Consider the following 25,820-nt stretch of genomic DNA (forward strand, 5'->3'; position numbering starts at 1 on the left):
TACGCCGGCCACACGCTTGATCCCGTCTTCTCTTCCAGCAAGTACATCACATTCAGCCACGCCACCGGACTCCACTGGACCGACCACAGCTGCGTCCACTTCAGCTTCAAAAGATCCATGACCCACCACCACCCGCAACAGGTACCTCACAGGAATTGGAGCAAGATCACCGCAGACCAGCTCACCACCTCCCTCAGCCAGAGCCCACCCACCAACACAACGGACCCCAACGAAGCAGCCCGCAACTTCACACAGTGGCTGACCGCCTGCGCCGATGACCTCGCACCACTAAAGAACCCTCCCAGCAGACCCAGAAGCAAGAAGGCATCCTGGTTCACCGACGACCTCAAGGACTCCAAGAAGACCTGCTGCACCCTCGAGAAAGCCTGGCTCCTTGACCGGACCACCGACACCATGACCGCCCTCAAACACGCTACCCGCAAGCACCACCAGCTCATCCGCACCACCAAGAAGAAATCCCTGAAGGAACGACTGGACAACAACGCCCACGACAGCAAAGAGCTCTTCACTATCGTCAAGGAGTTCTCTTACCCCAGCACCGGCACCAACGACATCACTCCGTCACAAGACCTCTGCGACTCCCTCGCCTCGTTCTTCCACCGCAAGATCGCCGACATCCACAACAGCTTCGGCACCCCACCCACGCACCCAACCGTCGAACCAACGCCCCCCACCGCCACCCTTTGCACCTGGACCACGGTGACCACCGAAGACACAGCCCGCACGATGAACACCATCCACTCCGGATCACCGACCGACCCCTGCCCACACCACGTCTTCAACAAGGCCGACTCCACCATCGCACCCCAACTCCGGAACGTCATCAACGCCTCCTTCAACACCGCCACCTTCCCGGAGAGCTGGAAGCACGCCGAGATCAGCGCCCTCCTGAAGAAACCTACAGCGGACCCCACCGATCTCAAAAACTTCCGCCCCATCTCGCTCCTCCCTTTTCCTGCTAAAGTCATCGAGAAGATCGTCAACAGACAGCTGACCGCCTTCCTCGAGACGAACGGATCCCTCGACCCCTCGCAGTCCGGCTTCAGAGCCAACCACAGCACCGAGACCGCCCTCATCGCAGCCACCGACGACATCCGGACCCTGCTCGACAAGGGGGAAACAGTGGCCCTCATCCTCCTGGACCTCTCCGCTGCGTTCGACACGGTTTGCCACCGCACCCTAGTCCAGCGCCTCAGCAACATCGGTATCCAAGAGAAGGCACTGGAGTGGATCATCTCGTTCCTCGCCGGAAGAACACAAAGAGTCCGCCTCCCCCCGTTTCGCTCCGAGGCCACCGAAGTCATCTGCGGCGTCCCGCAAGGATCTTCACTCAGCCCCACCCTCTTCAACATCTACATGAAACCTCTCGCAGCCATCGCACGCCAGCACAACCTCAACATCATCTCTTACGCCGACGACACCCAGCTGATCCTCTCCCTCACCAGAGACCCCGACACCGCCAGAACCTGCCTACACGAAGGGATGAAAGACGTCGCCGAGTGGATGAAGGACAGCCGCCTGAAACTGAAGTCGGACAAGACAGAAGTCCTCATCCTGGGATCTTCGCCCTCCGCCTGGGACGACACCTGGTGGCCCCCAGCCCTGGGCACCGCACCCAAGCCAACCGACCACGCACACAACCTGGGCTTCATCCTGGACCCCTCCCTCTCGATGACCAGACAAGTCAACGCCGTCTCCTCATCGTGCTTCAACACCCTGCGTATGCTTCGCAAGATCTTCCGCTGGATCCCGACCGAGACCAGGAAAACTGTCACCCAGGCACTCGTCACCAGCCGACTGGACTACGGAAACGCCCTCTACGCCGGAACCACAGCCAAGCTACAGAAAAGACTCCAGCGCATCCAGAACGCCTCCGCCCGACTCATCCTGGATGTCCCCCGACGCAGCCACATCTCCAGCCACCTGAGGAACCTGCACTGGCTCCCCGTCGACAAGAGGATCACGTTCCGGCTCCTCACCCACGCACACAAGTCTCTCCACGACCTGGGCCCCAAGTACCTCAACGACCGCCTGACCTTCTACACGCCCACCCGCCAGCTGCGGTCCACCAGCCTCGCCCTCGCAGCCGTACCACGCATCCGAAGAGCCACCGCCGGAGGAAGATCCTTCTCTTACCTGGCTGCCAAGACTTGGAACTCCCTCCCCATCCACCTTCGGCTGACGCAGGACCATCTCGCCTTCAGGAAACAACTCAAGACCTGGCTGTTCGAGCAGTAGCATACCCCTCCCCCAAGCGCCTTGAGACCCTCCCGGGTGAGTAGTGCGCTATACAAATGGCATGATTGATTGATTGATTGATTGACTTCCTCCACCTCCTTTCCTGAACCCTGCATTTAGACTTCTCCTTTCTGAGAGTATCCCGAGTACCAGGGGGCAGGAGCTGCCCTCTCCTGAATAGTGACCCTTTTCAGGGGAACTATGGTATCCAGGGCTACCTGGATTGCTCCCTCACATCTTTCCAAGACAGAGTTAGGTTCCACATCCCACTTACACGAGGGATCCCTATAAGCCTGGCTAAAGACAAAGGCGGTTACTCTCTCCTAGGGTCTTCGAAAACTCTTCTGACCTTGCGCCCTCTGTACTGGATGAGCTGGCGTCACCGAGAAGCTTAGTGCCATATGGTCGGTCCAGCCAAGTATTTGCGGAGGCTCAACTACCAAGTCCGATATATTAGAAAAAATTGCGTCTGATGTATGGCCTGCACTATGAGTGGGGCTGGTGACTCTCAGTGATAGCCCAAGAGATTCCATCATTGCAATGAGGCAGGCGGAATCCGAATTAGAGAACAATTCTAAATGGTGGTTCAGATCCCCTATCAGTAAAAAATTTCCAGTATTCAGGACATGGGGTGCCAGTCTGTCTAGTAATGCGGTGCAGAATTCCTTATTACTACCCCCAGGGGGATGATATACCAAAGCACCTGACCATTCTATGACGTGGGCACATCCTGCTTAGAAATATTAAAAGCTCCATATTGGCGGAAGGCACTCTATCTACCGTCCTGATATAGGGAGGGAGTCGGGTGGCGATGGCTAGTCCCCCGCCTTGTTTCCCAGGCCTAATGACTGCGTAGTCATCCGGGAAGGCCACTGCTAGAGCTGGTGTGGCCTCATTATTGAGCCATGTGTTGGTAAAAAGGCATATATCGGGCTTACGGTCCTGTAATAAGTCCCATGTCTCAGTTGCATGCTTGGGGATAGATCTGGCATTCAGATAAAGTCCCTGCATGCCAGGGCTCTGTCTGTCCTGCCCAATCCCACTGGTCTCCCCCCAGTTGTTACAGTGCGACCCCTGTTGTGGCTGATTGCGATATATCCCAAACTGAGGGTTGGAACAGGAGGGTAATTGTTTGATCGGGGCCCACCCACAGTTGATGCAACTGTCAATCTTTATAGCCCTCTTACCATCATCTGCTCGAAGCTCTTTGTCCCCGATGCATGATAATGGGTAGCTATAGGCCAAGAGAGTATCTCATGTATAAGAGATTTGTCTCCCCAAAAGTCCCTGCTGTGGAACTGGCGGCATTCCCTGGCGGCTGGTGACGTTCTGGCCCGGATGGGCGCAGACAGGCTTGTCTTTGGTGCGCCTTTGGCTGGATTTTATGTCAGCAGCAGCAGCAACTAGACCGCCAACCGCCTGCTTAGTTGGCAGAGTAGAAAGACTCCAAGACCTCTCTCCACTCAAACAATCGGCTAGTGTGATTGCGGTGGACCGGAGAGTGCCCTCAGTGCCCCCGTAAGTTTAAAACTCTCTTGCTGAAAAATAAATCCCCATCCCCAGCAATGAGGGCTAGGGAGCCCGATCTGCAAACACCGGCTCAAATTAAGCATCGATGCTAGTCCATACTTCTTGGGATATCATTTTACAATCTGAAATGTGCAGCAACAACAACAACGCAATACTGTGAATTTATGGTTATAGAAAAGGAACTTACTGAGAGTGCACCAAGCCAAAATGTGCATAGTCTTCGAAACACCCTTAAATAACTATTATAATTTAAAACACACACAATAAAGTGCAGACAGAGGCAATTTAGTGCTCCCACAATATGGGCCATAGGTATCATTGAGTTGTCGGCCTTACGCCACCCAAGGTGGTGCAAGGGCAATGCAATAACTAAGCCAGATTTATTAAGCATGTGCCTGAGTTAGACCCGGTAGGAATTAGTGCCATTCTTGTATCTACACAATCCTTTTCCTGAAGTTGCTTTCACTTTGTCACATTAACATTTAACACACATTTTATATTTGTGACACTTGGACTGGTTTCGCAGAAACACTGATCCTGCTGACTTGGAACACTTCACGAGAATACGATCATACTGCCTTGGTACTGGTGCAAGGCCTCTCACATGCGTTATACACATGTGTTTAATTATAACATCTATATGGCGACACAGCTAACTTTAGAACGCAAGCAGTGGTTACCTGATCACAATCTCGGCCCGAGGCAAGGATGCCTTTTTCTATGTATAGCCTTTTTTTCACTAACTACATGTTACCCCTCGCTTCCATTCTGAATAAAGCCAACATCCCCTTCCACTTATACGCAGATGACACCCAGATTTATCTGGAATCCTCCTCCATCAACGACATTCTAAGGCTCAATAATACTCTCAAAGAAGTCCAAGAATGGTTATCATCGAACCACCTGAAACTCAATCAAGGAAAAACAGAAATCCTACTGATCTCTAACAAGGAAGAAGACCCGCAGGTCTCTGAGTGGCTAAAAGCTATTGACATTCTCAACGTGATGCCCACTCTGACTAACTCTGTAAAATCACTAGGAATCACCTTGGATCACAAATTATCCAAGGCGAACCACATTAAAAACTCAAGAGCGCCTTCTTCAATCTGAAACTACTCAACAAAGTCAAACCCTACATCCCACCCACGGATCTCAAACAAGCCACCCAATCTCTCGTCTTGGACTATGACTTGAGCAGCACACATAGAAGTTACAAAACACCATTTAGAGATTGTTTATGTTCAGGAAGGAAGGCACTATGGTGCAAGAGTGCCTGCTTTGGTGCTTTTAGTGTTCTTGGCCTAACGACACGCTTCGCCACTTTACTAGTATGCCCCACAGTGTCAGCAGTACAAAAACCGAGCTAACTGCCTTTGCCCTAAAGATTGGCATTCCTACCACCTCTTCCTCCATGGAGATGGGAGGTCTGCGAAAATTCTTCATTGACCACTGCGTGCATGATCATACAATCAGAAAACAACATGGCGTTTGTCTGGCTTTTTCAGCTTCTTCCTGTCAAGTACTTGGCAAAGGCATTTGCAACCTTTCATCAGATCAACGCCTTCGAGGATCAGGGCTGCATCGTTTTCGACCTCTGCTGCCAAGATAGCGGTGACGATGTTAAGATCTACATGCTGCAGAACCTGAGGAAACAAGGAGAAGGCTTGGATGAGGTAAGCTGTTCTCTATGTCTTCATTTATACCATAAAGTCATTTGGAGCATAGCCATTGTTTGCAAAAGACAAAGGGGCATATTACCAATGTTAAGCGATATTTATCGCTAACGATGCTTAGTAACGAATTTTTTAACGCTAAGCATCGTCAGAAATTATCACTGATAAACCTTGCTATTATCAAGGTTTATCGCAAATGCGATAAAAAACGGCCAAAATGCATGAATATCGCTGAAAAGTCAGCGATATTCATGCATTACCGAGCTAATCCTCCCATTGGATAACATGGCTAAGAACTGCTCAGGGCAGGTGTTAGTTTTTGGAGATATTCGCGCTTAGCGCGAATATCTCCAAAAGTTGGTAATAGGAGATAGCAATGTTAGCGACTGTTTCCAGTCGCTAACATCTTGGCACGCCCACTTTGCATGTCATTAGTGATAAATATCACTGACATGCAAGGTGGGGCCCAAGATGGTCGCTATCTCCTACTAGCTGTCGCTAACTGGTGTTAGCGACAGCTAGGTAATAGGGAGATAATTTTATCTCCGCTTTCTTGGCTTTTAAAGCCAAAAAAGCGGAGATAAACCCCCTTGATAATATGCCCCAAACTTCTCTTAGGCATTGATTTATATTTCGGCGTGGAAGTGATATTATGCCAAAAAAAGTTGTTTTCTGCCAAAATAACAAGGATGGATTACTCCATGCCACCAAATGGACTGATAGTAATTTCGCGCAATGGAATGATAATTATTTTCTGTGGAATTGAAAAATATCATATTGGGGTAAATGTTCATGGACTTTTGAGTGAATTGATCTCCTTTGTAAAACAGGTGTTCTGTTTTACTCATGGTCTGGCTTCTTTGTGCCGCAGCAGTTGTAGAACAGACATTAATTCACAAGTCATTTCTTCCACCTTATATTTTGCTCTGCAATAATGGGCCTTGCTGAAATCGCATCATGGCGCTTCCATTTAGAAATGTCTAAAACCTTCATACTAAGTGTAAATTAAGTTGCATTCATGTTAATACCCAAGAGAAACTTGGCTTTTTCGGGTTCTGTCGCAGTTATAAAAACTCTGAAAACCCTTGATAACCAAATATGGCACTTTCTGATCTTAAAACAGTACTACCAGTGTGTGACTCCTATGTTGAAAAGCAATGCTGTCCTCCTTCCTCACCTTAAATTGTTATAAAGGGTACATTTCTGATGCAAGGATTTTATGACCACAAGGCATAATTACGTGCTGCTGTTTGGTGTTCCTTTTCCTTTCAAACAGACCATTTGTAGCCATTTGTTGCAGTGAGAAACCAACCCTATTGTGGTCAGCTGTGGTGGCACATTAAGGCAGGTGCCTGCAGTGGCCTTATTGGAGCACAGGCCCAAAGGGAAAAAGATGATTCTCCAATCCTATTTGATAGCCTCATACAAACTTACACATTTGATTTAAACCTCCCTGTGGCCTTTAAAGGACTGTTATTTTCAGCTTTTGGGATCTAATCAGGGATCTCAGCAGTATTTTAACAATACATTTATATGTGATATTATTGCTCATAATGTAACCAAGTCTTTTAGAACATCAGTTTGTAATATTGAATGCCAAATGGTTTACTTTTAAACTTAAACCTTTGGACTAGCTTTTTGCTAAGTATTAGCTGTTACTGCATCATTTAAAATTGAAGCATTCTTTTCATCAAACTTGTAAAGAACACACCTCAAATGTAAGTTTCTTAAGGCATTTGCAGGTATATACCCAGGTGTAGCAGGACTCTGCCTTATCGGGCCAGGCGACAATGACAACAATGACACTTTATTTGTGTGATTGATAAAAACCAATACAAAAAAAGGAACGATCAATATAAAAGGGATAGTTAAAATTGAGTAAAATAAAGATATATATACACGGCTTAATCCTAAAACCACCATTTGGTTTTTTGTTTTCTAAGATGCAATAAATGTTATTCCTTTAGGTGCACTGGGCAAATTTTTAGTGGGAGCCAGACTGCATAGGACCTTCCTCCGGATGGATTCCATGCAGTGCCATGGTTGACCTGTCAGTTAGGGCTTGGCGGGCATGATAGATGAACTTAGCAAAACTGGCCATGTGCTTCACTGTATCCAGCAAGTATAACTGAAGAACTGCCTCCTTTGCCGTCCGTGTGCCCAGATGGAGGAGAATGGGCCTTAGATGAATTCGGCGAATTGGCAACAGAGCGGGACAGCATAGTAAGATGTGGGCCAGTGATTCACGCTTGTAATGGCAGAGGCGACACTCCGAAATCGCTGGTCTTACTTTCACTGAAGGATACAGATGTTTTAAAAGAAGCACGTGCAGTATGGCTGCAAGAATCCTTTGTAGGGCTTGCCTCCCAACCGGCTGTGTGAGGTGTGGTTTGAGGCCATATGAAGTGTGAAGGGAACTTTGGGTCTCATGGAAGCCTCTAGCTGTCAAAGCAGTTTAAGAGAGCATGATCTTACTTGCTTTTTTATTGATGTTTTAATAGTTGTATACTTAATTATATTAGGGTCCCAGTTCTCTGTAGCTAGGTTCAAGAGATCTTTGGCTGAGGCAAGACCAGTTGACCACGGGTTGCCCGGGATTTTAAATATTTTGTTTATAACAAACTTCATTGAATTCTCTGGGGCCACAGTGGTTAAATAAAAGTATTTTGCCACACTTGCCAGTTCTTCCAAAGATTGTCGATTAAGGTTAAATTCCAGGTGAATTAGAGTGTTCCTTGTGCACGATGGAAGGCAAAATAGCTTTTTGTAGGCTGCACAGTTGATCTTTTCAAGGTCTTCCACAAATTTGCCTGGGAACGCCTGTATCGCATAGTTGAGGGAAGGTAGTCATTTTGCCCTTAGGACTCGTTGGATAGCCGTGGTCGTTGGACTTTCCAAGGTGGCGTTAAGTTTACAGATGGCATAAGTAACCATTTTGCCTTTCTGCTGGAGCTTGTGGCAATGAGCCTGTGGCCGGCCAGTTTCACTGAACCAGACTCCGAGATAATTGTACAATTGTGTACTGGTCAATGTTAATGGTCCCAAACTCCATTTCATAAACTTCTTTTTTGGATGGCGGCCAAAGATCACTATCTTAGATTTAGTTGGGTTTGCGACCAGCTTGTTTTTGGCATTATACTCTGCGAGTGCTTTTAGTGCTTTTTGAAGGCCAACTTTGGTATGGTCCAAAAGGACCAGGTCGTCTGCATATTGTATCAACTGGATTCTGGTTCCCCCAATCCTGGGAGTCGCCAGAGTTGCTCCGTACAGTGCGTTACCCAGATCTGCTGTGTATAGGTTAAAGAGCAGTGGGGCAAGTACACAGCCCTGCTTTAACCCGTGGTCTGTGCTGATTTTTTTCTGTGGCTGTTTAGCATGAGAGTTTAACTGTTACCCAAGTTTGCATATACAACGATCTGATGGCTTGTAGTAGTTTCGGGCAGATATTCCAACAGGCCAATTTCTTCCATAGGATGTTTCGGTCTACCCCGTCAAATGCTGCTGTATAATCAATAAAACAAGCAAAAAGCGGCTGATTGCCACAAGCCGTTGTTTGGTGTACTAAATATGATAGGGCAATGATATTATCTAAGGTGGAACCTCCTGGACGGAACCCGGTCTGATAGAAAGGAAGCAGATCCTCCTTACTGACCCAGTCTACTAGTTCGGACCAGGTGGTGGCACACAGCAGAGGGCTCAAAGGGTCATTTGCAGGTTTGGGTAGACCGCTTCATTTGGTCCAGTGATATGTGGTTCCATGTCAAGGAATGGAGAGGAAAAGAGAAAAAGAGAGACGGAATGCAAACTTCAAATGGGCATTGAGGAAGGGGGAAGACAACTACGATATGGGATGGGATTGTGATGTAGTTCTTTGTGTTCGCAATATTTTATTGGGAAATCAGAGCAAACAATATAAAAATGGGGCGGCGACAATAAACATGAGATGCCAATTGTGAGACCATTATACAGCAGGAAAGAATATAATACAAAATGAAACAAAATACTGAACATATGACATGCGGATTTCCCACGGAACAAGGACCCTAGAAGGGCAAGGAATGGCAACACCAAGGATGGCTCGTGGATCCACAATTGAATACAAAATAATCAATGGGACGGGGGCCATAAGGAAGATGAAAACATGACAGAGGGGAACAAAGGGGAAAAGAAAAACAAGCACGGAGTCCATACGTGCATCCACAGCCACATGCAGTTACGTACTTGTGGGTAGTGTCCTGGAGGAAGGGCGCCCAGGTGTGAAGAAAGGCCACCGTCCTGTCCTGGAGGATGTAGATGACCCACTCATAGGAGGCCCTTTGGTAGGTTCACAAGTGCCATTCATCAGGAGAATGGGGTATGGGGGAACACCAGCCACAGTGAATACGTATCTTAGCCATGGTGAGTGCTGTATGCAAGAGGTAGCCCTGTAGATTGGAGAGGTCCTGGGAGTCCGCAAGGTCATGTAGAGGGATCAGGGGCGAGGCAGAAAAGTCACGACTGGAAGAGTCTCATTCAGTGTAATGCCAACCAACTCCCCAAAAAAACATATTGAACATCCGTCACAGAGGATGTGTAGCAGATCACAGAGATCATGAGGTCATGGGGCAAGACTAGCAATTTGCGTGAGGTAGCAGGCCTGCTGCTCATAACTTTATGGGAGTCCAGTGCTTGTCATACAGTGATTTAGAAAGGCAAAACTTTAATTGCGTCTCTCGTGTCCCGCGATCAAGTGCCTTTAGGGGTTCAGCCCAATCCTCCTGTTCATATTCCGTCTGGAGTCTGGTATGCCATGTGGTGCGGAGGCTATTGAGGATTGGCAGGGAGAAAATATGGCAGCTTTAGATGCTATAGAAGCAGAGCATCACTGTGCAAAAGTGTCCCCACGTCCTAAGATAGGAGACCAAAGGATAGGATTGGGGGGTCCAGGGTCACTTACCCAGGTGGCGATTGAGGCAATGCCGTAGCTGCAGGTATCACCAGGACTGGGGGGAGGGGGTTGAAAGGCAGAATTCCTCTTGGAGTGTCACAGGGAATTTGAGGGCACCCTGTTCGAGGCTCTGATGGAGACTGCTGATGTTCGCTGAGCACTACGTGTTCCTGTTCAAAATCTCACCACCTATGCATAGGCTAGAGTTGCCCCATAGTGGTGCGTGGTCATGAAGAAGGGGGTCCACCCCAAAGAAGTGGTGAGCCCGTCACCATGATTTTACTGTGGCTTACAACATCGGGTTGGTGAAGCCTGACATGCGTGAGCCACCCTTGTAGAGTGGGTGCAATCCCTGCAGACTATTCAGCAGTGCACGCTCTGATAACACCCACTGTGGTGGGTCCAGAGTCCCTGGGAGCATGTAAGCAAGCTCTGATAAGTGAAGGGCTAAGGAGTAGTGCTTAACCGAGGGGAAACCCAGCTCCCCACATGAGCGGTGGGACAGGAGCTTGGCGCTGGCTAAGCAGGGGTGGTAGGCCCCCCAAACGAAAGACCGTATACTCCGGTCCATGGAGTGCAGTAAGGAGAGAGGGACCAATAATGGCAGCATACCGAGGATATAGGTATAGCTTTGCAGCGTCACCATTCTCACTGCTTGCACCCTCCCCCAAAACATGAGTCTGAGGTTGGGCCACTTCTAAAAATCCAGCTTCATACATGCCAGCAAGGGATTAGGACTCTGTACTACTTTTTGTGAATGGATAAATACCTTGAACCCATTCCTGAAGTTTACCAAGAATGTCTCAGCTGAGGCCCTCCCTTTTCTCAACCTTCTGATTTCCCTTAGAGAAGGTCAGCTGCATACAACAATCTGTAAAAAAAAAACAGATTGCACCAGTCTGCTCCAATATGATAGTCATCAGCTGAAGGCCCTGAGGGACAGCTCAACTGAAAGCTCAGAACCTATCATCCAATCTGGAAGCCCAACGTTACTCCTCCCATTGCATCAAAATGGGATGTAAAAGGGCACAAAATAATAATAAGACAGCCCTATTAGAACCACGTACCCGCATGGAGGAAGACATCCTGACATGTGCCACTACTTTTACAACAAAATACAACAGATCATAAGCAAACATTCGTCTTTGCTACAGGCAGGTTCTTTGAGCTTTCTCACCCCACGATTTGCCTATAAACGCGCGCGTAACATAAAAGATATAATAGTGCATACTAGGGCACATGTGACAACCATCCAGATACAACGTTCTCTATTGGACCTACCACCTGTTAGGGGACATTTTCCTTGTGAATCATGTGAGGTGCGTGTGTTTAATGTAATTTTAAAAAAGTGAGTTTGATCCTTCAGTCACTTGGACACAGAAGTCCCACTCTAATTGCAACTCCAAAAACTGCAATTATATATGATCACCTGCCCATGTTAAAGAAGATACATTGGAATGACCACTCAGGTGGTAAAAACAAGGAACATGCAACATCGGTGTGGCATACGGTGTAAAAAACTGACCACAATAATGAGTACCCGCGATCTGAATGTGGACCACACTGCCAATGACGTACATTGGACAGTCCTAGAGACACATCCCAGATTAACAAGGACGCCGGGTTTAAAAAGGTTGTGTGTGTGTGAATGTGTGGTTGGGTGCGGTTGTGTGTGTGTTTGTGGTTGTGTGTGCGTGGTTGTGTGTGTGTGGTTGTGTGTGTACGGTTGTGTGTGTGTGCGGTTTTGTGTGTGTGTGGTTTTGTGTGTGTGGTTGTGTGTGTGGTTGTGTGTGTGTGTGGTTGTGTGTGTGTTTGTGTGTGTGTGTGTGGTTGTATGTGTGGTTGTGGTTGGGTGTGTGGTTGTGTGTGTGTGTGGTTGTATGTGTGGCTGTGTGTGTGGTTGTGTGTGGGTGTGTGTGTGGTTGGGTGTGTGTGTGGTTGGGTGTGGTTGTGGGTGTGGTTGTGTGTGTGGTTATGTGCGTGTGGTTGTGTGTGTATGTGGGTGTGTGGTTGTGTGTGGGTGCGGGTACGGTTGTGTGTGGATGTGTGGTTGTGTGTGGTTGTGTGTGTGTGGTTGTGTGTGTGTGGTTGTGTGTGTGTGGTTTTGTGTGTGTATGGTTTTGTGTGTGTGTGTGGTTTTGTGTGTGGTTGTGTGTATGGTTGTGGTTGGGTGTGTGGTTGTGTGGTTGTGGTTGGGTGTGGTTGGGTGTGTGGTTGTGTGTGGTTGTGTGTGTGGGTGTGTGTATAGTTGTGTGTGGTTGTGTGTGTGGTTGTATGTGTGGTTGTGTTTGTGTCAGTGGTTGTCTGTGTGTGGTTGTGTGTGGGTGCAGTTGTGGGTACGGTTGTGTGTGTGGATGTGTGGTTGGGTGTGGATGGGTGTGTGGTTGTGGTTGTGGTTGGGTGTGTGTGGTTGGGTGTGTAGGTGTGTGTGTGGTTGTGTGTGTGGTTGTGTGTGTGTGGTTGTGTCTGTTTGTGTGTGGTTGTGTGTGTGGTTGTATGTGTGTGGTTGTGTTTGTGGTTGTGTGTGTGTGGTTGTGTGTGGTAGTGTGTGGTACTGTGTGTGGTTGTGTGTGTGTGGTTGTGTGTATGGGTGTGGTTAGGTGTGTGTGGTTGTGAGTATTGGTGTAGTTAGGTGTGTGTGGTTGTGGTTGTGTGGTTAGGTGTGGTTGTGTGTGTGTGGTTGTGTGTATGGTTGTTTGTGTGGTTGTGTCTGTGGTTATGTGTGTAGTTGGGTGAGGTTGCGTGTGTGTGTGGTTGTGTGTGCGTGTGGTTGTGTGTGTGTATGGTTGTGTGTATGGGTGTGGTTGCGTGTGTGTGTTTATATGTGCGTGGTTGTGTGGTTGTGTGTGGTTGTGTGTGGGTGTGGTTGTGTGTATGTGTGGGTGTGGTTGTGTGTGGTTGTGGTTGTGTGTGGGGTTGTGTGTGTTGTGTGTGGTTGTGTGTGGCTGTGGCTGTGTGTGTGGTGTGTATGTGTTTGGTTGTGTGTGTGGTTGTGTGTGTGTGTGGTTGTGTGTGGTTGTGGTTGTGTGTGTGTGGTTGTGTGTGTGTGGTTGTGCGTGTGGTTGTGCGTGTGTTTGTATGTGTGGTTGTGTATGTTTGTGGTTGTGTGTATGGATTAGGTGTGTGTGTGTGTGTGTGTGGTTGTGGTTGTATTTATGTGTGTGGTTAGGTGTGTGTGGTTGTGTGTGTGATAGTAATACTAAAAGCATCTCAAAATAAAGAAACACAAGCATCGAGTTTGTGGAAAGAGAAAGCACATTCAAACAGGCGCAGTAAAGCATTAACACAACAACATGTGCTTTGATGTTTGATGTTCTTTAAATGAGAACATCAAAGGGGTGCTGCTAAAGTGATTGCGGGCGAAAGTGATCTCGGGCGCTTAATGAGTATGCCAAGGTATGTCATTTGGTGCCTCGGCTCCTAAGCGCGCGCCTATGCACATGCACTGTAGCTCTAGGCTGGCCATGGTAGCATTTTTTGAGCCCTCACTAAATGTCTCGCCAGCTCAGCGCATGCGCTGGGTCAGGCGAGACCTAAAAATGGCACTTGCACCTTTTTTTGACGGTGCAACCAGTGCTGGTTTTCATCGCCACCCCCGGTCATTAAAATTCATGGGTGGGGTTTTTCAGAGTTTGGAGAGTAAGTTCGTTCAACGCCCGGTTACAAATGGCGGCCTAACCTTTGTTGACGGTGCAGCCCCCTGTTGCGGCATATTTGCTGGTTTTACACCACCGCCCATGGTTAATAATATTTGGCGGTTGAAATTTCTCTCTCGCTCCTCCCTGATTCCTTAGACACGGAGGCATTCAATTTACTCACCCACTGAGAAGGCAGTTTGTTTTGTTCTGATCAGTCCTAGCCCTATTTTAATATGGTGCCACAGTAGGATTTATAAACACAACAATGATGGACAGAATGTGGATCAATGTCACACATTCACCCCAGTCCAAAGATCTGGGCCCAAATCCATCGTTTTTCCACTCCACACCACCCTGGGTTAGACAATGGCGATATGCAAATCAGCGCTGACCCTGTGCCCCATGGGAACAGTCCAGTCCGAACTACAAAAGCCATGTCCTTCCCAGAATGGAAACAAGCATCCGAGGACCGGCCCGGTTTCGAGGTAACACCTCTCATCAGCCCGGCTAGCTTGATTCCAGTGGTGTGGAGTGCCTGGGACTCACGTCTGAGCATCCCCAGTACACTTAGAGCGGTACCTGCAAACACAACAATGATGGACAGAATGTGGATCAATGTCACACATTCACCCCAGTCCAAAGATCTGGGCCCAAATCCATCGTTTTTCCACTCCACACCACCCTGGGTTAGACAATGGCGATATGCAAATCAGCGCTGACCCTGTGCCCCATGGGAACAGTCCAATCCGAACTACAAAAGCCATGTCCTTCCCAGAACGGAAACAAGCATCCGAGGACCGGCCCGGTTTCGAGGTAACACCTCTCATCAGCCCGGCTAGCTTGATTCCAGTGGTGTGGAGTGCCTGGGACTCACGTCTGAGCATCCCCAGTACACTTAGAGCGGTACCTGCAAACACAACAATGATGGACAGAATGTGGATCAATGTCACACATTCACCCCAGTCCAAAGATCTGGGCCCAAATCCATCGTTTTTCCACTCCACACCGCCCTGGGTTAGACAATGGCGATATGCAAATCAGCGCTGACCCTGTGCCCCATGGGAACAGTCCAGTCCGAACTACAAAAGCCATGTCCTTCCCAGAACGGAAACAAGCATCCGAGGACCGGCCCGGTTTCGAGGTAACACCTCTCATCAGCCCGGCTAGCTTGATTCCAGTGGTGTGCAGTGCCTGGGACTCACGTCTGAGCATCCCCAGTACACTTAGAGCGGTACCTGCAAACACAACAATGATGGACAGAATGTGGATCAATGTCACACATTCACCCCAGTCCAAAGATCTGGGCCCAAATCCATCGTTTTTCCACTCCACACCACCCTGGGTTAGACAATGGCGATATGCAAATCAGCGCTGACCCTGTGCCCCATGGGAACAGTCCAGTCCGAACTACAAAAGCCATGTCCTTCCCAGAACGGAAACAAGCATCCGAGGACCGGCCCGGTTTCGAGGTAACACCTCTCATCAGCCCGGCTAGCTTGATTCCAGTGGTGTGGAGTGCCTGGGACTCACGTCTGAGCATCCCCAGTACACTTAGAGCGGTACCTGCAAACACAACAATGATGGACAGAATGTGGATCAGTGTCACACATTCACCCCAGTCCAAAGATCTGGGCCCAAATCCATCGTTTTTCCACTCCACACCACCCTGGGTTAGACAATGGCGATATGCAAATCAGCGCTGACCCTGTGCCCCATGGGAACAGTCCAGTCCAAACTACAAAAGCCATGTCCTTCCCAGAACGGAAACAAGCATCCGAGGACCGGCCCGGTTTCGAGGTAACACCTCTCATCAGCCCGGCTAGCTTGATTCCAGTGGTGTGGAGTGCCTGGGACTCACGTCTGAGCATCCCCAGCACACTTAGAGCGGTACCTGCAAACACAACAATGATGGACAGAATGTGGATCAATGTCACACATTCACCCCAGTCCAAAGATCTGGGCCCAAATCCATCGTTTTTCCACTCCACACCACCCTGGGTTAGACAATGGCGATATGCAAATCAGCGCTGACCCTGTGCCCCATGGGAACAGTCCAGTCCGAACTACAAAAGCCATGTCCTTCCCAGAACGGAAACAAGCATCCGAGGACCGGCCCGGTTTCGAGGTAACACCTCTCATCAGCCCGGCTAGCTTGATTCCAGTGGTGTGGAGTGCCTGGGACTCACGTCTGAGCATCCCCAGTACACTTAGAGCGGTACCTGCAAACACAACAATGATGGACAGAATGTGGATCAATGTCACACATTCACCCCAGTCCAAAGATCTGGGCCCAAATCCATCGTTTTTCCACTCCACACCACCCTGGGTTAGACAATGGCGATATGCAAATCAGCGCTGACCCTGTGCCCCATGGGAACAGTCCAGTCCGAACTACAAAAGCCATGTCCTTCCCAGAACGGAAACAAGCATCCGAGGACCGGCCCGGTTTCGAGGTAACACCTCTCATCAGCCCGGCTAGCTTGATTCCAGTGGTGTGGAGTGCCTGGGACTCACGTCTGAGCATCCCCAGTACACTTAGAGCGGTACCTGCAAACACAACAATGATGGACAGAATGTGGATCAATGTCACACATTCACCCCAGTCCAAAGATCTGGGCCCAAATCCATCGTTTTTCCACTCCACACCACCCTGGGTTAGACAATGGCGATATGCAAATCAGCGCTGACCCTGTGCCCCATGGGAACAGTCCAGTCCGAACTACAAAAGCCATGTCCTTCCCAGAATGGAAACAAGCATCCGAGGACCGGCCCGGTTTCGAGGTAACACCTCTCATCAGCCCGGCTAGCTTGATTCCAGTGGTGTGGAGTGCCTGGGACTCACGTCTGAGCATCCTCAGTACACTTAGAGCGGTACCTGCAAACACAACAATGATGGACAGAATGTGGATCAATGTCACACATTCACCCCAGTCCAAAGATCTGGGCCCAAATCCATCGTTTTTCCACTCCACACCACCCTGGGTTAGACAATGGCGATATGCAAATCAGCGCTGACCCTGTGCCCCATGGGAACAGTCCAGTCCGAACTACAAAAGCCATGTCCTTCCCAGAACGGAAACAAGCATCCGAGGACCGGCCCGGTTTCGAGGTAACACCTCTCATCAGCCCGGCTAGCTTGATTCCAGTGGTGTGGAGTGCCTGGGACTCACGTCTGAGCATCCCCAGTACACTTAGAGCGGTACCTGCAAACACAACAATGATGGACAGAATGTGGATCAATGTCACACATTCACCCCAGTCCAAAGATCTGGGCCCAAATCCATCGTTTTTCCACTCCACACCACCCTGGGTTAGACAATGGCGATATGCAAATCAGCGCTGACCCTGTGCCCCATGGGAACAGTCCAGTCCGAACTACAAAAGCCATGTCCTTCCCAGAACGGAAACAAGCATCCGAGGACCGGCCCGGTTTCGAGGTAACACCTCTCATCAGCCCGGCTAGCTTGATTCCAGTGGTGTGGAGTGCCTGGGACTCACGTCTGAGCATCCCCAGTACACTTAGAGCGGTACCTGCAAACACAACAATGATGGACAGAATGTGGATCAATGTCACACATTCACCCCAGTCCAAAGATCTGGGCCCAAATCCATCGTTTTTCCACTCCACACCACCCTGGGTTAGACAATGGCGATATGCAAATCAGCACTGACCCTGTGCCCCATGGGAACAGTCCAGTCCGAACTACAAAAGCCATGTCCTTCCCAGAACGGAAACAAGCATCCGAGGACCGGCCCGGTTTCGTGGTAACACCTCTCATCAGCCCGGCTAGCTTGATTCCAGTGGTGTGGAGTGCCTGGGACTCACGTCTGAGCATCCCCAGTACACTTAGAGCGGTACCTGCAAACACAACAATGATGGACAGAATGTGGATCAATGTCACACATTCACCCCAGTCCAAAGATCTGGGCCCAAATCCATCGTTTTTCCACTCCACACCACCCTGGGTTAGACAATGGCGATATGCAAATCAGCGCTGACCCTGCGCCCCATGGGAACAGTCCAGTCCGAACTACAAAAGCCATGTCCTTCCCAGAACGGAAACAAGCATCCGAGGACCGGCCTGGTTTCGAGGTAACACCTCTCATCAGCCCGGCTAGCTTGATTCCAGTGGTGTGGAGTGCCTGCGACTCACGTCTGAGCATCCCCAGTACACTTAGAGCGGTACCTGCAAACACAACAATGATGGACAGAATGTGGATCAATGTCACACATTCACCCCAGTCCAAAGATCTGGGCCCAAATCCATCGTTTTTCCACTCCACACCACCCTGGGTTAGACAATGGCGATATGCAAATCAGCGCTGACCCTGTGCCCCATGGGAACAGTCCAGTCCGAACTACAAAAGCCATGTCCTTCCCAGAACGGAAACAAGCATCCGAGGACCGGCCCGGTTTCGAGGTAACACCTCTCATCAGCCCGGCTAGCTTGATTCCAGTGGTGTGGAGTGCCTGGGACTCACGTCTGAGCATCCCCAGTACACTTAGAGCGGTACCTGCAAACACAACAATGATGGACAGAATGTGGATCAATGTCACACATTCACCCCAGTCCAAAGATCTGGGCCGAAATCCATCGTTTTTCCACTCCACACCACCCTGGGTTAGACAATGGCGATATGCAAATCAGCGCTGACCCTGTGCCCCATGGGAACAGTCCAGTCCGAACTACAAAAGCCATGTCCTTCCCAGAACGGAAACAAGCATCCGAGGACCGGCCCGGTTTCGAGGTAACACCTCTCATCAGCCCGGCTAGCTTGATTCCAGTGGTGTGGAGTGCCTGGGACTCACGTCTGAGCATCCCCAGTACACTTAGAGCAGTACCTGCAAACACAACAATGATGGGCAGAATGTGGATCAATGTCACACATTCACCCCAGTCCAAAGATCTGGGCCCAAATCCATCGTTTTTCCACTCCACACCACCCTGGGTTAGACAATGGCGATATGCAAATCAGCGCTGACCCTGTGCCCCATGGGAACAGTCCAGTCCGAACTACAAAAGCCATGTCCTTCCCAGAACGGAAACAAGCATGCGAGGACCGGCCCGGTTTCGAGGTAACACCTCTCATCAGCCCGGCTAGCTTGATTCCAGTGGTGTGGAGTGCCTGGGACTCACGTCTGAGCATCCCCAGTACACTTAGAGCGGTACCTGCAAACACAACAATGATGGACAGAATGTGGATCAATGTCACACATTCACCCCAGTCCAAAGATCTGGGCCCAAATCCATCGTTTTTCCACTCCACACCACCCTGGGTTAGACAATGGCGATATGCAAATCAGCGCTGACCCTGTGCCCCATGGGAACAGTCCAGTCCGAATTACAAAAGGCATGTCCTTCCCAGAACGGAAACAAGCATCCGAGGACCGGCCCGGTTTCGAGGTAACACCTCTCATCAGCCCGGCTAGCTTGATTCCAGTGGTGTGGAGTGCCTGGGACTCACGTCTGAGCATCCCCAGTACACTTAGAGCGGTACCTGCAAATACAACAATGATGGACAGAATGTGGATCAATGTCACACATTCACCCCAGTCCAAAGATCTGGGCCCAAATCCATCGTTTTTCCACTCCACACCACCCTGGGTTAGACAATGGCGATATGCAAATCAGCGCTGACCCTGTGCCCCATGGGAACAGTCCAGTCCGAACTACAAAAGCCATGTCCTTCCCAGAACGGAAACAAGCATCCGAGGACCGGCCCGGTTTCGAGGTAACACCTCTCATCAGCCCGGCTAGCTTGATTCCAGTGGTGTGGAGTGCCTGGGACTCACGTCTGAGCATCCCCAGTACACTTAGAGCGGTACCTGCAAACACAACAATGATGGACAGAATGTGGATCAGTGTCACACATTCACCCCAGTCCAAAGATCTGGGCCCAAATCCATCGTTTTTCCACTCCACACCACCCTGGGTTAGACAATGGCGATATGCAAATCAGCGCTGACCCTGTGCCCCATGGGAACAGTCCAGTCCAAACTACAAAAGCCATGTCCTTCCCAGAACGGAAACAAGCATCCGAGGACCGGCCCGGTTTCGAGGTAACACCTCTCATCAGCCCGGCTAGCTTGATTCCAGTGGTGTGGAGTGCCTGGGACTCACGTCTGAGCATCCCCAGCACACTTAGAGCGGTACCTGCAAACACAACAATGATGGACAGAATGTGGATCAATGTCACACATTCATCCCAGTCCAAAGATCTGGGCCCAAATCCATCGTTTTTCCACTCCACACCACCCTGGGTTAGACAATGGCGATATGCAAATCAGCGCTGACCCTGTGCCCCATGGGAACAGTCCAGTCCGAACTACAAAAGCCATGTCCTTCCCAGAACGGAAACAAGCATCCGAGGACCGGCCCGGTTTCGAGGTAACACCTCTCATCAGCCCGGCTAGCTTGATTCCAGTGGTGTGGAGTGCCTGGGACTCACGTCTGAGCATCCCCAGTACACTTAGAGCGGTACCTGCAAACACAACAATGATGGACAGAATGTGGATCAATGTCACACATTCACCCCAGTCCAAAGATCTGGGCCCAAATCCATCGTTTTTCCACTCCACACCACCCTGGGTTAGACAATGGCGATATGCAAATCAGCGCTGACCCTGTGCCCCATGGGAACAGTCCAGTCCGAACTACAAAAGCCATGTCCTTCCCAGAACGGAAACAAGCATCCGAGGACCGGCCCAGTTTCGAGGTAACACCTCTCATCAGCCCGGCTAGCTTGATTCCAGTGGTGTGGAGTGCCTGGGACTCACGTCTGAGCATCCCCAGTACACTTAGAGCGGTACCTGCAAACACAACAATGATGGACAGAATGTGGATCAATGTCACACATTCACCCCAGTCCAAAGATCTGGGCCCAAATCCATCGTTTTTCCACTCCACACCACCCTGGGTTAGACAATGGCGATATGCAAATCAGCGCTGACCCTGTGCCCCATGGGAACAGTCCAGTCCGAACTACAAAAGCCATGTCCTTCCCAGAACGGAAACAAGCATCCGAGGACCGGCCCGGTTTCGAGGTAACACCTCTCATCAGCCCGGCTAGCTTGATTCCAGTGGTGTGGAGTGCCTGGGACTCACGTCTGAGCATCCCCAGTACACTTAGAGCAGTACCTGCAAACACAACAATGATGGGCAGAATGTGGATCAATGTCACACATTCACCCCAGTCCAAAGATCTGGGCCCAAATCCATCGTTTTTCCACTCCACACCACCCTGGGTTAGACAATGGCGATATGCAAATCAGCGCTGACCCTGTGCCCCATGGGAACAGTCCAGTCCGAACTACAAAAGCCATGTCCTTCCCAGAACGGAAACAAGCATCCGAGGACCGGCCCGGTTTCGAGGTAACACCTCTCATCAGCCCGGCTAGCTTGATTCCAGTGGTGTGGAGTGCCTGGGACTCACGTCTGAGCATCCCCAGTACACTTAGAGCGGTACCTGCAAACACAACAATGATGGACAGAATGTGGATCAATGTCACACATTCACCCCAGTCCAAAGATCTGGGCCCAAATCCATCGTTTTTCCACTCCACACCACCCTGGGTTAGACAATGGTGATATGCAAATCAGCGCTGACCCTGTGCCCCATGGGAACAGTCCAGTCCGAATTACAAAAGGCATGTCCTTCCCAGAACGGAAACAAGCATCCGAGGACCGGCCCGGTTTCGAGGTAACACCTCTCATCAGCCCGGCTAGCTTGATTCCAGTGGTGTGGAGTGCCTGGGACTCACGTCTGAGCATCCCCAGTACACTTAGAGCGGTACCTGCAAACACAACAATGATGGACAGAATGTGGATCAATGTCACACATTCACCCCAGTTCAAAGATCTGGGCCCAAATCCATCGTTTTTCCACTCCACACCACCCTGGGTTAGACAATGGCGATATGCAAATCAGCGCTGACCCTGTGCCCCATGGGAACAGTCCAGTCCGAACTACAAAAGCCATGTCCTTCCCAGAACGGAAACAAGCATCCGAGGACCGGCCCGGTTTCGAGGTAACACCTCTCATCAGCCCGGCTAGCTTGATTCCAGTGGTGTGGAGTGCCTGGGACTCACGTCTGAGCATCCCCAGTACACTTAGAGCGGTACCTGCAAACACAACAATGATGGACAGAATGTGGATCAGTGTCACACATTCACCCCAGTCCAAAGATCTGGGCCCAAATCCATCGTTTTTCCACTCCACACCACCCTGGGTTAGACAATGGCGATATGCAAATCAGCGCTGACCCTGTGCCCCATGGGAACAGTCCAGTCCAAACTACAAAAGCCATGTCCTTCCCAGAACGGAAACAAGCATCCGAGGACCGGCCCGGTTTCGAGGTAACACCTCTCATCAGCCCGGCTAGCTTGATTCCAGTGGTGTGGAGTGCCTGGGACTCACGTCTGAGCATCCCCAGCACACTTAGAGCGGTACCTGCAAACACAACAATGATGGACAGAATGTGGATCAATGTCACACATTCATCCCAGTCCAAAGATCTGGGCCCAAATCCATCGTTTTTCCACTCCACACCACCCTGGGTTAGACAATGGCGATATGCAAATCAGCGCTGACCCTGTGCCCCATGGGAACAGTCCAGTCCGAACTACAAAAGCCATGTCCTTCCCAGAACGGAAACAAGCATGCGAGGACCGGCCCGGTTTCGAGGTAACACCTCTCATCAGCCCGGCTAGCTTGATTCCAGTGGTGTGGAGTGCCTGGGACTCACGTCTGAGCATCCCCAGTACACTTAGAGCGGTACCTGCAAACACAACAATGATGGACAGAATGTGGATCAATGTCACACATTCACCCCAGTCCAAAGATCTGGGCCCAAATCCATCGTTTTTCCACTCCACACCGCCCTGGGTTAGACAATGGCGATATGCAAATCAGCGCTGACCCTGTGCCCCATGGGAACAGTCCAGTCCGAACTACAAAAGCCATGTCCTTCCCAGAACGGAAACAAGCATCCGAGGACCGGCCCGGTTTCGAGGTAACACCTCTCATCAGCCCGGCTAGCTTGATTCCAGTGGTGTGCAGTGCCTGGGACTCACGTCTGAGCATCCCCAGTACACTTAGAGCGGTACCTGCAAACACAACAATGATGGACAGAATGTGGATCAATGTCACACATTCACCCCAGTCCAAAGATCTGGGCCCAAATCCATCGTTTTTCCACTCCACACCACCCTGGGTTAGACAATGGCGATATGCAAATCAGCGCTGACCCTGTGCCCCATGGGAACAGTCCAGTCCGAACTACAAAAGCCATGTCCTTCCCAGAACGGAAACAAGCATCCGAGGACCGGCCCGGTTTCGAGGTAACACCTCTCATCAGCCCGGCTAGCTTGATTCCAGTGGTGTGGAGTGCCTGGGACTCACGTCTGAGCATCCCCAGTACACTTAGAGCGGTACCTGCAAACACAACAATGATGGACAGAATGTGGATCAGTGTCACACATTCACCCCAGTCCAAAGATCTGGGCCCAAATCCATCGTTTTTCCACTCCACACCACCCTGGGTTAGACAATGGCGATATGCAAATCAGCGCTGACCCTGTGCCCCATGGGAACAGTCCAATCCAAACTACAAAAGCCATGTCCTTCCCAGAACGGAAACAAGCATCCGAGGACCGGCCCGGTTTCGAGGTAACACCTCTCATCAGCCCGGATAGCTTGATTCCAGTGGTGTGGAGTGCCTGGGACTCACGTCTGAGCATCCCCAGCACACTTAGAGCGGTACCTGCAAACACAACAATGATGGACAGAATGTGGATCAATGTCACACATTCACCCCAGTCCAAAGATCTGGGCCCAAATCCATCGTTTTTCCACTCCACACCACCCTGGGTTAGACAATGGCGATATGCAAATCAGCGCTGACCCTGTGCTCCATGGGAACAGTCCAGTCCGAACTACAAAAGCCATGTCCTTCCCAGAACGGAATCAAGCATCCGAGGACCGGCCCGGTTTCGAGGTAACACCTCTCATCAGCCCGGCTAGCTTGATTCCAGTGGTGTGGAGTGCCTGGGACTCACGTCTGAGCATCCCCAGTACACTTAGAGCGGTACCTGCAAACACAACAATGATGGACAGAATGTGGATCAATGTCACACATTCACCCCAGTCCAAAGATCTGGGCCCAAATCCATCGTTTTTCCACTCCACACCACCCTGGGTTAGACAATGGCGATATGCAAATCAGCGCTGACCCTGTGCCCCATGGGACAGTCCAGTCCGAACTACAAAAGCCATGTCCTTCCCAGAACGGAAACAAGCATCCGAGGACCGGCCCGGTTTCGAGGTAACACCTCTCATCAGCCCGGCTAGCTTGATTCCAGTGGTGTGGAGTGCCTGGGACTCACGTCTGAGCATCCCCAGTACACTTAGAGCGGTACCTGCAAACACAACAATGATGGACAGAATGTGGATCAATGTCACACATTCACCCCAGTCCAAAGATCTGGGCCCAAATCCATCGTTTTTCCACTCCACACCACCCTGGGTTAGACAATGGCGATATGCAAATCAGCGCTGACCCTGTGCCCCATGGGAACAGTCCAGTCCGAACTACAAAAGCCATGTCCTTCCCAGAACGGAAACAAGCATCCGAGGACCGGCCCGGTTTCGAGGTAACACCTCTCATCAGCCCGGCTAGCTTGATTCCAGTGGTGTGGAGTGCCTGGGACTCACGTCTGAGCATCCCCAGTACACTTAGAGCGGTACCTGCAAACACAACAATGATGGACAGAATGTGGATCAATATCACACATTCACCCCAGTCCAAAGATCTGGGCCCAAATCCATCGTTTTTCCACTCCACACCACCCTGGGTTAGACAATGGCGATATGCAAATCAGCGCTGACCCTGTGCCCCATGGGAACAGTCCAGTCCGAACTACAAAAGCCATGTCCTTCCCAGAACGGAAACAAGCATCCGAGGACCGGCCCGGTTTCGAGGTAACACCTCTCATCAGCCCGGCTAGCTTGATTCCAGTGGTGTGGAGTGCCTGGGATTCACGTCTGAGCATCCCCAGTACACTTAGAGCGGTACCTGCAAACACAACAATGATGGACAGAATGTGGATCAATGTCACACATTCACCCCAGTCCAAAGATCTGGGCCCAAATCCATCGTTTTTCCACTCCACACCGCCCTGGGTTAGACAATGGCGATATGCAAATCAGCGCTGACCCTGTGCCCCATGGGAACAGTCCAGTCCGAACTACAAAAGCCATGTCCTTCCCAGAACGGAAACAAGCATCCGAGGACCGGCCCGGTTTCGAGGTAACACCTCTCATCAGCCCGGCTAGCTTGATTCCAGTGGTGTGCAGTGCCTGGGACTCACGTCTGAGCATCCCCAGTACACTTAGAGCGGTACCTGCAAACACAACAATGATGGACAGAATGTGGATCAGTGTCACACATTCACCCCAGTCCAAAGATCTGGGCCCAAATCCATCGTTTTTCCACTCCACACCACCCTGGGTTAGACAATGGCGATATGCAAATCAGCGCTGACCCTGTGCCCCATGGGAACAGTCCAGTCCAAACTACAAAAGCCATGTCCTTCCCAGAACGGAAACAAGCATCCGAGGACCGGCCCGGTTTCGAGGTAACACCTCTCATCAGCCCGGCTAGCTTGATTCCAGTGGTGTGGAGTGCCTGGAACTCACGTCTGAGCATCCCCAGCACACTTAGAGCGGTACCTGCAAACACAACAATGATGGACAGAATGTGGATCAATGTCACACATTCACCCCAGTCCAAAG

The 25,820-nt window shown here is 50.4% G+C and overlaps 1 protein-coding gene across 2 annotated transcripts in view; it reads left to right on the forward strand.

Annotated features, from left to right (window-relative positions):
* LOC144823467 (carotenoid-cleaving dioxygenase, mitochondrial-like) overlaps positions 1 to 25,820 on the forward strand; it is a 742,462-nt gene that overhangs the window by 601,740 nt on the left and 114,902 nt on the right. The window contains exon 8 of one of the 2 annotated variants that reach the window (XM_078682002.1): positions 5,295 to 5,462. The exons of the other annotated variant lie outside the window; for it this stretch is intronic. Coding sequence (XP_078538128.1) covers positions 5,295 to 5,462 — 168 coding nt within the window. The remainder of the gene's footprint in view (positions 1 to 5,294; positions 5,463 to 25,820) is intronic. 2 annotated transcript variants of the gene reach the window in all.

Source organism: Lissotriton helveticus, chromosome 3_1 (genome assembly GCF_964261635.1).
Source record: "Lissotriton helveticus chromosome 3_1, aLisHel1.1, whole genome shotgun sequence".
Classification (NCBI taxonomy): domain Eukaryota; kingdom Metazoa; phylum Chordata; class Amphibia; order Caudata; family Salamandridae; genus Lissotriton; species Lissotriton helveticus.